We start from the raw sequence: 13918 nt of genomic DNA on the forward strand, positions 1-13918 counted from the left end.
TGCGCAAATTGGCTGCCTTGTTTCCCACATTACAATAGTGACTGCACTCCAGAAGTACTTCATTGGCTGTGAACCACTTTGAGACGTCCGTTGGTCATGAAAGGCGCTATATAAATCGATGTCTTTCTTTTTCTTGCCACCTGAGTCAGAAGGTTGTGGGATCAATTCCCACTCCAGGATTTGAGTACAAAATCTAGGCTGACACTCCAGTCTAGTATTGTGGGAGTGCTGCACTGTCAGTGGTGCCTTCTTTTGGATGAGACATTAAACCAAATTCCCGTCTGGATGTAAAAAAATCTCATGGCATTATTCAAAGAAGAGCAGGAGAGTTCTTCCAGAGTCCTTGCCAACATTTAACCCTCAATCAGCATCACTAAAGTCATTTAAATGGTCAATTATCTTATTGATGTCCGTGGGACCTTGCTTTGCACAAATTCTCTACGTTACAAAGTGACTACATTTCACAAGTATTTAACTGGCTTAAAAAAAACTTTTCGATGTCCGCAGGCTGTGAAAGGTGCTCTCTAAATGCAGATACCTTCTATTAAAACACGTGTAAACAAAAAGCAGTCCACACTTGAACAATCTGTCAAATATCTGAAAATATTTTGTAATTATGTACAATTAACCACTGATTAGGCCCAAATATATCATAGTACATCAGAGTCCTTTGGAACTCCAAAATACTTCATAAAAATCAATGATAGTGTGATTATAGCATTAGAGGGATGACTTTTAGTTTAGCTTCACTACACTGCACAATGCAGTTTGCAGCACTGACACAAAGAGACAACATTATGACTTATTACAGAAACACACCACAAGCATAAAAGTCTTGAAATTACATTGCTGGATAGTAGTGCTGATGCCTGTGTTGAAAAAAAAATTGGAGGAAAGAACTTTGTACAAACATATTGAGCCAAATCTTGTTGGAACGGGGCATCTCAGTGTGCAGCAATAGTTAGACTTTTTCCTGCACCCATCAGCTTGATTATAATTTGCGGCGTAATTTGGTGAAAATGTGAGCTAATAACGACGCGGCGAGGAGAATGATGGGACCAAAAGTGAATCTCCTTAACCAATGAGATTTAAGTATTGGGAAAGAAACAGGAATGACAAAGAAGGAGGGTGAATTAGAGTTAAATCATGTACAGAAAGAATGAAATAAAGATTTGATTAATAGAGAGAGAAAAGAGACAAAAAGGAAAAGAAACAATTTGAAAATTGAAACCTCGAACAAAAATTTACTATATGCAGGAATGAGATTCAGCAGTTTAAATAGTTCCCTTTCTGGGCCAGTGAGCTTGATTAGCATTGCATTAACAATTATAACATCATTAAGAGGGAACTTATGCTGTTAATTATGAGCCCTAAAATTCTGCGACGTTTAATGGGCACTTAATATGCAAATTCAGAAACATCTTAAAAATAACTGGGAGGTAGAGGGCGAGATGCCATTTGTGCAAAGCAAATGGTGGAGCAGTGTAAATTGACTATAAAGTTTTTCGATGAGGTAACAGAGAAGGTTGATGAGGGTAATGCGGTTAACGTAGTGTGAATGGATTTCTAAAAGATGTTGGACAAATTACCACATAATAGGCTTGCCAGGAAAATTGAAGCCCATGAAATAAAAGGGACAGTGGCAGCCTGGATATGAAACTGGTCAGTGACAGGAAACAGAATAGTGGTGAACGGTTGTTTTTCAGGAAGGTACACAGTGGTGTTCCCCAGGGGTCGGTTCTAGGACCACTCATTTTCTTGATATATATTAATGACTTGGATGTGGGTGTAAAGGGCACAATTTCAAAATTTGCAGATGACACAAAACTTGGAAGTATAGTGAACAGTAAGGAGGAGAGTGTTAGATTTCAGGAAGACATAGACAGGCTGGTGAAATGGGCGGACATGTGGCAGATGAAATTTAATGCAGAAAATGTGAAGTGATACATTTTTGTAGAAAGAATGAGGAGAGGACATATAAACTAAATGGTACAATCCTAAAGAGGGTGCACGAACAGAGAGACCTGGGGGTATGTGTGCACAAATCGTTGAAGGTGGCAGGGCAAGTTGAGAAAGCAGTTAAAAAGGCTCACGGGATCCAGGGCTTCATAAATAGAGATATAGAGTACAAAAGTGTGGAAATTATGCTGGTTCTGCCCCAACTGGAGTACTGTGTCCAATTCTGGGCATCACACTTTAGGAAGGATGTGTAGGAAGGATGGGAAGGCCTTAGAGAAGGTGCAGAAAAGATTTAGGAGAATGATTCCAAGAATGAGGGACGTTGATAGACTGGAGAAGCTGTTCTCTTTGGAGCAGAGAAGATTGAGAGGAGATTTGATAGAGGTGTTCAAAATCATAAGGGGTGTGAAAAGAGTAGAGAGAAACTGTTCCCATTGGCAGAAGGGTCGAAACCCGAAGGACACAGAATTAAGGTGATCAGCAAAAGAACCAAAGGCGACATAAGAAAACATTTTTTACGCAGCGAGTGGTTAAGATCTGGAATGCACTGCCTGAAAGGGTGATGGAGGCAGACTCAATTTTATCTTTCAAAAAGGAATTGCATAAGTATCTGAAGGGAAAAAAATTGCAGCAATGGGGAAAGGGCAGGGGAGTGGGGCTAGCTGAGAGTCGGCAGGGGCCAAATGGCCTTCTTCTGTGCTGTAAGCATTCTATGATGCTATAAGTTCTGGAGATTTGCAACTTACAGTGTACGTCTTCATCCTCTGAACTTGCTGGCCAATTAATAACGGTGTACATTGTTAATACTTCATTACGTTTCTTTTCAGGAAAATTTGGCCCATTGTGTTTATACAGTACTCGCCCAACATAATTCTGATGCAAAATTCTTTCATCAAAATCATACTTTACATAGAATTAAGTGGAATATATAGCACAGAAACAGGCCATTTGGCCCAACCAATCCATACCGGCATTTATGCTCCTCTCAAGCCTCCTCCCATTCTTCCTCATCTAACTCTATCAGCATAACCCCCTATTCCCTTTTCCCTCATATACTTATCTCACTTCCACATAAATGCATCTATACTATTCGCCACAACTATTCCCTGTGGTAGCAAGTTCCACATTCTCACCACTCTCTGGGTAAACAAATTTCTTCTGAATTCCCTATTTGATTTCTTGGTGATTATCTTATATAGATGGCCTCTAGTTTTGCTCTTCCCCACAAGTGGAAACATTCTCTCTGTATCTACTCTATCAAAACCTTTCAGAATGTTAAAGACCTCTATTAGGTCACTCTTCAGCCTTCTCTTTTCAAGGGAAAAGAGGCCCAGCCTGCTCATCCTTTCCTGATAGGAATAGCCTCACAGTTCTGGTATCATCCTTGTAAATCTTCTCTACACCCTCTCCAGTGCCTCTATATCCTTTTTATAATATGGCGACTAGAACTGTACACAGTAGTCTCATCGCCGAGACCATACAGAAATCAAGCGCAGGCTGCGGAAAGAGCATGCGGCAAACAAGTCCCACTCACCCCTTCCCTCAATGACTATCTGTCCCACCTGTGACAGAGACTGTGATTCTTGTATTGGACTGTACAGCCACCTAAGAACTCATGTTAAGAGTGGAAGCAAGTCTTCCTCGATTCCGAGGGACTGCCTATGATGATAACGATGACACAGTACAGCAAGTGTGGTCTAACCAAGGTACAAAAGAAGTTTAGCATAACTTCTCTTTTTAACTCTATCCCTCTAGCAATGAACCCTAGTGCTTGGTTTGCTTTTTTTAATAACCGTAATAACCTGTGTCGCTACTTTTAGTGATTTGTGTATTTGTACTCCCTTTGCTCTTCTATCCCATTTAGATTCTTATTTTCTAAGTAATATGTGACCTTTTTCTTTCCAAAATGTAATACCTCACACTTATCTATGTTGAAATTCATTTGCCAATTATATGCCTATTCTACAAGTTTATTAATGTCTTTTTGTAAGTTGTTGCAGTCCTTCAGTGTTGACTGTTACCCCCAATTTGCTCTTGTCCGCAAATTTAGAAATTGTGTTTTTGATTCCAAAGTCTTAATCGTCAATATAAATTGTGAACAACAGTGGTCTCAGCACTGATCCTTGTGGGACTCCACTTCCCAGCTTCTGCCATTCTGAATAGCTACTCATCTATGCCTTTGTTACCTCTAGACTTGACTATTCCAACACACTCCTGGCCAGCCTCCTTAAACTTAAGGTCATTAAAAACTCTACTAACCATATCCTAATTTGCGCAAAGTCCCGACCATCCATCACCCCTGTGTTCGCTGACTTACATTGGCTCCCGGGTAAACAACACCTCAATTTTAAAATTCTCATCCTGGTTTCTAAATGGCCTCCCTCTCTCTATAACCTCCTCCAGCCCTACAACCCTCCAAGAGATCTGCGCTCCTCCAATTCTGGCCTCTTGTGCATCCCCGATTTTAATCATTCCACGATTGGCAACCGTGCCTTCAGCTACCGAGACCCTAAGCACTGGAATTCGCTACCTAAACCGCTCCACCTCTCTTTCCTCCTTTAAGATGCTCCTTATAACTTGCCTAATATTTTCTTCTGTGGCTCGGTGCTAAATTTTGTTTTATAGTACCTTGGGATGTTTTACTACACTAAAGGTGCTATATAAATGCAAGTTGTTTGTTGTTGTTTCATGCTTTTTTTGTTCTTATGAAAGTTCACAGATCATAGACTGCTACAGCATAGAAGGAGGCCATTTGGCCCATTGTGCCTGTGCTGGTTCTTTGGTAGAGCTATCCAATTAGTCCCACTCCCCCGCTCTTTCCCCATAACCCTGCCAATTTTTTCCCTTCAAGTAGTTATCCAATTCCCTTTTGAAAGATGTGCAATATATCTATAATGAGTCACACTACGCAATTTTAATCAAGCTCACTTCTCCCCTAGAGGACTGACTGTATTTTCCCAGAAAGGAACCAAAACAGGTTTAAAAACAACAGAATTTTCATGTTTCCTTATTTTTCAATGCAAAAAAAGCTTTAATAATTTTAGAGTGGAGAAATTTCAAGGTAGGATTGTTTTATTAAAAAAAATTAGTTCCTGGGATGGGGGCATCGCTGGCAAGACCAGTGTTTATTGCCCATCCCTAATTGCCCTTGAGAAGGTGGTGGTGAGCTGCCTTCTTGAACTGCTGCAGTCCATGTAATGAAGTTACTCCCACAGTGCTGTTAGCCAAGGAGTTCCAGGATTTTGACCCAGCGATGAAGATAGAACGTTAATATATTTCCAAGACAACTTGGAGGGAAACTTTCAGGTGATGGTGTTCCCATGCGCCTGCTGCCCTTGTTCTTCAACATGGTAGAGGTCATGGGTTTGGGAGGTGCTGCTGAAGAAGTGCTGGCAAGTTGCTAAAGTGCATCATATAGATGGTACACACTGTAACCACGGTGCGCCGGTGGTGCAGGGAGTGAATGTTTAAGGTGGTGAATGGGGTGCTGCCAATCAAGCGGGCTGCTTTTTCCTGGATGGTGTCAAGCTTGGAGCTGCACTCATCCAGGCAAGTGGAGAGTATTTCATCACACTCCTGACTTGTGCCTTTTAGATGGTGGAAAGGCTTTGGGGAGTCAGGAAGTGAGACACTCGCCGCAGCATACCCAGCCTCTGACCTGCTCTTATAGCCATAGTATTTATGTGGCTGGTCCAGTTAAGTTTCTGGTCAATGGTGATGCCCCCCGGATGTTGATGGTGGGGGATTTGGCGATAGTAATGCCTTTGAATGTCATGGGGCAGTGGTTAGATTCTCACTTGTTGGAAATAGTCATTGCCTGGCACTTGTGTGGTATGAATGTTACTTGCCACTTATCAGCCCAATCCTGAATGCCGTCCAGGTTTTGCTGCAATCGGGCAAGGACTGCTTCATTATGTGAATGCAGTCATCAGTGAACATCCTTAAAATGGAGGCAAGTTTAATCATGAAGCAGCTGAAGATGGTTGGGCCTAGGACACTGCCCTGAGGAGCCCCTGCAGTAATGTCCTGAGGCTGAACTGATTGACCTCCAACAACTACAACCCTCTTCCTTTGTGCTGGGTATGACTGCAGCCTGTGGCGAGTTTCCCCCGATTCCCATTGACTTCAATTTTACGAGGGCTCCGTGATGCCGCACTTGGTCGAATGCTGCCTTGATGTCAAGGGCAGTCACTCTCATCTCACCTCTGGAATTCAGCACTTCTGTCCATGTTTGGACCAAGGCTGTAATGAGGTCTGGAGCAGAGTGGTCCAGGTGGAACCCAAACTGAGCATCGGTGAGCAGGTTATTGGTGACTAAGTGCTACTAGATAGCACTAAATGACACCTTCCATCACTTTGCTGATGATTGAGAGTAGACTGATGGGGCGGTAATTGGTCAGATTGGATTTGTCCTACTTTTTGTGGATAAGACATACATGGGAATTTTCCACATTATCGGGTAGATGCCAGTGTTGTTGCTGTACTGGAACAGCTTGGCTAGAGGCGCTGCTAGTTCTGGAGCACAAGTCTTCAGCACGGCAGCCGGGATGTTGTCAGGGGCCATAGCCTATGCTGTATCCAGTGTGCTCAGCAGCTTCTTGATATCAAATGGAGTGAATTGAATTGGCTGAAGACTGGCTTCTGTGATGGTGGGGTCCTCAGGAGGAAGCAAATATGGATCAGCCACTCAGCACTTCTGGCTCAAGATGGTTGCAAACGCTTCAACCTTGTCTTTTGCACTTGCGTGCTGGGCTCTGCCATCATTGAGGATGGGGATATTCATGGAGTCTCTACCTCCAGTTAGTTGTTAAATTGTCCATCACCATTCACGACTGGATATGGCAGGACTGCAGTGTTCTGATCTGATTCGTTGATTGTGGGATTGCTTAGCTCTGTCTATAGCATGCAGCTTTTGCTGTTTAGCATGTTTGTAGTCCTGTGTTGTACCTTCCTCAGGTTGCCACCTTATTTTTGGTATGTCTGGTGCTGCTCCTGGCATGCTATTCTGCACTCATAATTGAACCAGGGTTGGTCCCCTGGCTTGATTGTAATGGTAGAGTGAGGGATATGCCGGGCCATGACGTTACAGATTGTGGTGGAATACAATTCTGCTGCTGCTGATGGCCACAGAGCCTCAAGGATGCCCAGTTTTGAGCTGCTGGATCTATTCTGAATCTATCCCATTTAGCACGGTGGTAGTGCCACACATGATGGAAGGTGTCCTCAGTGTGAAGACGGGATTTTGTCTCCACAAGGACAGTGCAGTGTTCACTACTACCAATGCTGTCACGGATAGATGCATCTGTAATGGGTAGATTGGTGAGGACGAGGTCAAGTAGGTTTTTCCCTCGTGTTGATTCTCTCACCACCTTTCCTAATCTGGCAGCTGTGTCCTTCAGGACTCAGCCAGCTTGGTCAGTAGTGGTGCTACTGAGCCACTCTTGGTGCTGGACATTGAAGTCCCCCACCCAGAGTACATTCTGTGCCATGCGACCTTGTGTCCATTACTGTGGGTCGAGAGTCACATATAGACCAGACCAGGTGAAAACGGCAGATTTCCTTCCCTAAAAAGGACATTAGTGAACTTGATGGATTTTTACGACAATCCGATAGTTTAATGGTCACCATTACTGACACTAGATTTTATTCTAGGTTTATTTAATTAATTGAATTTAAATTGTTGCTGTGGTGTGATTTGAACTCACATCTCTGGATCATGAGTCCAGGCCTATGGATTACCAGTCCACTAATGTAACCACGATGCTACCGTTCCCGTTCTGGTAATAGCAGTGACGCAGTCTTCTTTTTTTAATTATTGGGAGATTAAGATGAAGAGCCATTAATAATCCGAATGGTCTATCTAGTTCAGGGAACATGCAGATAGAAATTGAAACTTCAATAAGCATTTTTTGTTCCATTAGATGAAACCGCAGCTACAATTGACAGGATGCAAACTAAACTGATACTGGGGTTTAGGCACCTCATTTGAGAGAAGGGATTAAATAAAGCTGGGAATATTTATGCTGGATAAAAAGCAACTCAGTTAATGCTTCATTCATGAGGGCCAACACCTACATCGGCTTTCTCATTGATAATGTTTATTTTATCTCACTGACAGTGGTGCCTAATTCCTCCACACTGCTGGTCAAGTACAGGAGTGATTAATGGCACCCAGATTCCTAACCATAATGCAATGGCCTACTGTGTTCTATTCCATTAATGTGCAGCTGATAGGACTACTGTCATGCAAATCAATGCCTACTTCTCAGGTAGCTCTCATAATTCTTACATTTTAAGGCAATTATCTGCACCAGTCTTACTTGAAGGCAATGAGGAATTGGAAGCATGGCTTCTCCGAGATCAAACCTACTCTCAAGTACTGGCTAATGACACCAATGGAGAGAGAGGCAGAACATTGATATGAGGCTCATGCAGCTACCAGGACATAATACTGAGCATAACATTGGTAACCTGAAGCAATGCTTCAGATATCTGGGCCCATCAGGAGGTGCCTTACAAAATAGCATGCTCCACAACCTCTCGATCTCCAGGACCATTCCACAGACACCGAACCATAAAGAAAGAAGCCACTCCAGAAATGGTGCCAAAAGAGAAGGCAGACCCTATTATACCAGTGCAGCCAGGATGTGCAGAGACACAGGCAAGGTACATTCAGTTAAGTGCCTGAGCTTCAACAACACTGTCCTCTCAACTACCATCCTATTCTGTGCTGATATTTTTGTCTGCAGAATCAGACAAAAATGTCTTCAGGACAAAGTACAAATAGAGTGAAAACAATATATTTCCCTATTTAGTGTAGTGTGTAATATGGAATTATTTGCCACAAATAGTTGTTAAAACCGAGTGCATAAATTATTTAAAAACAGAATTAGATATTTGTTTGAAAAAGAGAAATACTAAAATGGTATGGAGAGCGAGATTAGATGGGCAGTTCGGATGGCAAATATTCAGTGGATTGTTTCTCTCATGGTAGGACGATATAGGCTTTTATTAATTGTTAGAATGGTCTGGTTCAGTACAAATTAATTTCCAGATAATGAGGGCACACGATGGTATGGTTACTTGGGGCAGGTACTCGATATTCAATATTGTACTTCAGCCTTATCTTCGCAGTTTTCTTCAGGTAAGCAATCTTCTTGTGCCTGTAAATGAGTTTTGACACTATTGGTCAGCCTTCTGTGTGGGTAGTGGATCAAACACTTTACTCCTGCAGCTAATTTAAGCAATATTGGAAACTAATGGCAGAGCAAATTCTCCCCAAAACTTTCAGTAACCCATAGTTAATCCTTAAATAGTGCAACAACAGTGATTTCTAGGCTTACATCTGTGTGGAGTAGCAGGACTATAAAATGTGCAGGAATTATTCTGTAATGATGAACAATAGAATGGATGGACATCAAAAAACAACATGGGTTAAGTGTCTTCCTCAGCTCAGTGGCAGCATTCTTGTTCCTACATCAGTCGGTCATGGGTTCAAGTCCCACTCAGAGACTTGACCACACAATCTCGGCAGATACTTCACTGCAATACTGAGGGAGTGCTGCACTGTCAGAGGTGCTGTCTTTCAGATAAGACATTAAACTGAGACACTGTCTGGCTGATCAAGTGGACATAACAGATCCCACATCACTATTCACAAAGTTCTCTCAAACATTTATCCCTCAACCAACAAAACTAAAAAAAATATAAATGATCTCATCGCTGTGTGTAAGTTGGCTGCTGTGTTTGCCTAAATTACAACAGTGACTACAATTCAAAAATATTTAATTCGCTGTGAAATGCTTTGAGATATCCTGAGGACATTAATAAATGCAAGTTCTATCTTTAGATAAACCACACAGGGCTCTGATACTGGAAAGAGTCGGGATCACAGTAAATGACAGGAATAATAAAAGGACGGCAATGTTGTAAGTAGAATCCACTGTGTTAGCCATACAAACATCAGAACCATTCCTGTGAAGAATGATTCAGCTGACAGATAAAATAAAAAATTGTTTATTAAAAAGAGACAAGATTTATAAATACGACCTCAGCCTTTACAAAATTCTCTCATCTATAAATACATTTCATACAAGACACAGAAGCACAGCAGCATAGTTTTTTTACGTGAGACAAAGTATCAAAGGTCACAAAGTTCCTTTTTTAAGATTTTGATCAAAATGTCAATCTTCTTTCTGCTCTGGTCATTTTTTGAATCTCCTCTGCAGTAACATGGTTTCCTCCTAAGCTGATGGAAAAAAAATCTCATATTTCTCACGTAACTCAACTTTGTTTCAGAATTAGCTTAGGTTGCACAAGATTCCAGATTGTGCTGTAAATAGAATATGACACATTGCAGCATTTGATAGCTTCTTCAATAGTCCCTTCACCCTTCCTTCTCCACCCATCAACATTTCCATCCCTTGAAAGTTATAACTCATGCTTAAAATATGCTTCCAGGGATATCTGCAGCTCCATGGTATCTCTACAAAAGGGTTTAATTCATATGCGACTCTGGAAAGAGTGTTGGAAATCTATTTGAACATTGGGGACAATACAGATAAGGCCAATCCCATCTTTAAACAGGAACATCAAACTTAACTAATCAAAATTTTGCGGTGATAATGGCCTCGATATTAACACCCCCCCCCACTACCCCGCCGACGGACGGGTGGAGGGGTTAAACCATCAAATGCGTAAGTCTCGACACTAACTCGTCACATAAGTGCCCGTTACCATTTTAACAGCGACGAGTTTCATGGCGTCCAATTGTCCCACTGTGCAGAAGCAGGATACTTCATTAACATATTTAAATTGGACTCCCACAGTGCAATTGGGATCCTGATTTAAAATTAACTGGTGCTGCGCCGGTTTCACGGGGGTTGGGATACCCGGCAGTGACAGGGAGGCGGGAACTGCCGGCTCCCCAAGGCAAGTACCTTTTCCAACGCTCCTTGTGGCTAGGAGAAGGAGGGGTGCTTCACCCAGCCCCTCAAGGAAGCCTTCGGCCTCCCCGCTGCCGATCTCTCCCTCCCAATCGATGACCTTCTCCATTCCCCCCTTCCCCATCACGATGGACAACCTTCTCCTTCTCCTCCCCCACCCTCTCCACTGATTGCTGGGGACCATCCCCAAGGCTTCCTGCTGCTGGCCTGGCTGTCTATTTGGCCGCTAGGGGAAACGGATCCAAAAATTGTTAATGAGGTCCTGCCTTTAAGTTCGGCATGATCTCCATATTCCCAGCCTTGCCAGGTTCTTCGGCCGTTTTCAGTCTCTCCCGCACCCTCCCAGGGGGATATCAGGCCCAATAAGTCTACCAACCACCCCCATAACTGTCTGCAGTTAATTCTTGCCATAAAAGAATTGCATTTTATAGTGGTTAATGTAGACTGCATGTTTAGCAATAATCAATAATAAAGTCCATCTCATCCAAAGCCTCCTGCTATGAATGGAGGATATCTTAACTTCTCATTGAACCCTTCAATTGGATTACCAGTTTTTCTGCTTTAATGATTGGAATAAAATAACATGGTTTATTTAATAACCATCGTATGTAAAGTCAGGGCACATGGTGTTTGGTTGTTGCCTTTTGCAAAAAAATCTGTCTCCATTCCTATTCTTTTAACTCAGTTAGCACGGTGAACTAAATTCTGAGTGCATTCATGCACAACTGATTGAGTGATGAGGCTAAAGTAAAGCTCGTCCATTTAGGAATTAAATCAGGAACCACTTTTTTTTTTTTTAAAACACACACACACACACACACACACACACACACAAAGGGCAGTGGAAATCGAGAACTCTCTCCCAAATGGCTGTGGGTGCTGGGTCAATTAACATTTTCAAGACTGAGATCGACACATTTTTATTCCGTAAGGGTATCAAGGGATATGGAACAAAGGTGGATAAATGGAGCTGCGGTACAGATCAGCCACAATCTAAGAGAATGGCAGAACAGGTTCGAAAGCTGAATGGCCTACTCCGGTTCCTAAAGGTTAAGTGCAATAGTTTCTTAATAAATACAGCTGGAAATCCCACAATGTAGTTGTTTGTTTGTTTTTAAGTGTCAGCTGTGGCTCAGTGGGTAGCACACTCGCCTCTGAGACAGAAGGTTTTGGGTTCAAATCCCACTCCAGAGACTTGAGCACATAAATCTAGACCAACACTCCAGTGCAGTGCTGAGCGAGTGCTGCACTGTCGGAGGTGCCATTTTTCAGATGAGACGTTGAGATGAGGTCCTGTCTGCTCTCTGAAGCACGTAAAAAATCCCTTGGCATTATTTTGAAGAAGAGCAGGGGAGGTACCCCCGGTGTCCTGGCCAATACTTTTCTCTCAATTAACCAAAACAAATTATTCGGTCATTATCACATTGCTGTTTGTGGAGGCTTGCTGTGCACAAATTGGATGCCGCGTTTCCCACATTACAGTGGCTACACTCCAAATGTACTTCATTGGCTGTAAAGTGTTTTGAGACGTCCGGTGGTCAGGAAAGGCGCTATATAAATGCAAGTCTTTCTTTAAACTCATTACTTACCAAACAGATGCAATGGTAATATTGTGCTTCAGAGCTGTGGCAATAAACTCCATTCCTTTTCTGCTGATCTTATTATTAGCCAGCCTGCAGGCAAGAAGAAATAAAAAACCATGATATGGACATTCTGTTCACATATAATGAAGTTACTCTTACAATTGGCACAGCATCCAATATTATTATCCCACACTAACCAGACAAGGTCAACCTCTATTGCTGAGCCAAAACTTGACCCTATTCAGAGTGAACAGAATAATGTGTCTCAGGTTGAACAATAACATATGCATCAAAAAGAGTACAGGCTGCCCACCTTACCCTCCTGGACTCTCCAAAAGAAAAAAAAAACCACACCGAAAACTGTGTAGTAGCTCAGGCTAAAACTATTTTGGGGTGGAAATTCGGTCTTCGGCCGCAGTGAGGTAAGTAATGTCGACCTCAGGTAAGTTTTTGCGATTTATGTTGTGGTTGCGTAAGCTATGTATTGGGAATGTTTTTGATGGGGGTTTTTTTCTGGGTTCCCTTTCTGGGTTCCCCCCCAGGCCTCCATTATGACACTCTGGAGCCCTGGAGGGGCAGCAATCACTTGCTTCCAGCTCCCAGCCGGGACATTCAGTGCTGGTATCGACAGGGCGTGGAGCAGTACCGCCCGGGAGAGGCGAGCTGGTGTGCAATGCCCCTGGTTTCGACACCGGCTCAATTTTTGGTTGCCACCCGACCTTTAGCATGCCCTGGTGGGAACGCCTGTGAAAGCAGATGTTCCAAGCTATAGCGAGGTAAGTAATGTCGACCTCAGATAAGTTTTTGCGATTTATATTGTGGTTGTGTGAGCTATATATTGGGAATGTTTTTGATGGGGTTTTTTTTTTTTTTTTTCGGGTTTTTGTTCAGGGTTCCCCCCCGGGCCTCCGTTATGACACTCCGACGCCAGCTGTTTAGCTTGGGATTTTCCCTTGCTCAGCCGGCCTAGTGCCCGAAAAGAGGCGAGCAATGACTCCCTTAGCGCCCTGCTCCCTGGGCCCAGCTGATGAAATTTGCGGCGGCAGACACAAACCATTTGCTGGCGCAAAATTTACCGCTCCACCCGGGACACCGCCCCAACTGAGACACGACCGAATTTCCACCTCCATGTTTAAGAGAAAACAAAACAGGTCAGCAGGTTAAATCACCAATACAGTTCTTAATTCTCATCAGTGCCTTAAAACCATATTCTGATATCAAAATCTGTCTCATGAGCATTTGTTCATAAATGGATGCCTTTGCAGACTCAAAGCTTTACCTCACCTCAGTAACCTTTGCACTTGGTTGAAATGAACTGAAGAAACTAGGTCTGCCCCTCAAATATACCTCAAAGACAAAAGACCCATCACAACAGCCAGGTGTCTTGCTAGCAGAATACCCTCTGATGGTTGGCAAATTACAGGTCTTTAT

The 13918-nt window shown here is 42.8% G+C and overlaps 1 protein-coding gene across 10 annotated transcripts in view; it reads right to left on the reverse strand.

Moving 5' to 3' along the window:
* Positions 1 to 13918, reverse strand: part of nod2 (nucleotide-binding oligomerization domain containing 2) — an 83912-nt gene that overhangs the window by 26552 nt on the left and 43442 nt on the right. For 8 of the 10 annotated variants that reach the window (XM_070898016.1, XM_070898019.1, XM_070898012.1 and 5 more), the window contains 2 exons: positions 12494 to 12577; positions 9768 to 10202 (listed from right to left, as the gene is read on the reverse strand). In XM_070898016.1, coding sequence (XP_070754117.1) covers positions 10100 to 10202; positions 12494 to 12577 — 187 coding nt within the window. In that variant the 3' untranslated portion in view covers positions 9768 to 10099. Of the gene's footprint in view, positions 1 to 9767; positions 10208 to 12493; positions 12578 to 13918 lie in introns of those variants that run through there. The other 2 variants (XM_070898017.1, XM_070898018.1) reach the window with 2 other exon arrangements.

The sequence above is a fragment of the Pristiophorus japonicus genome, chromosome 13 (genome assembly GCF_044704955.1).
Source record: "Pristiophorus japonicus isolate sPriJap1 chromosome 13, sPriJap1.hap1, whole genome shotgun sequence".
NCBI classification, from domain to species: Eukaryota; Metazoa; Chordata; class Chondrichthyes; family Pristiophoridae; genus Pristiophorus; species Pristiophorus japonicus.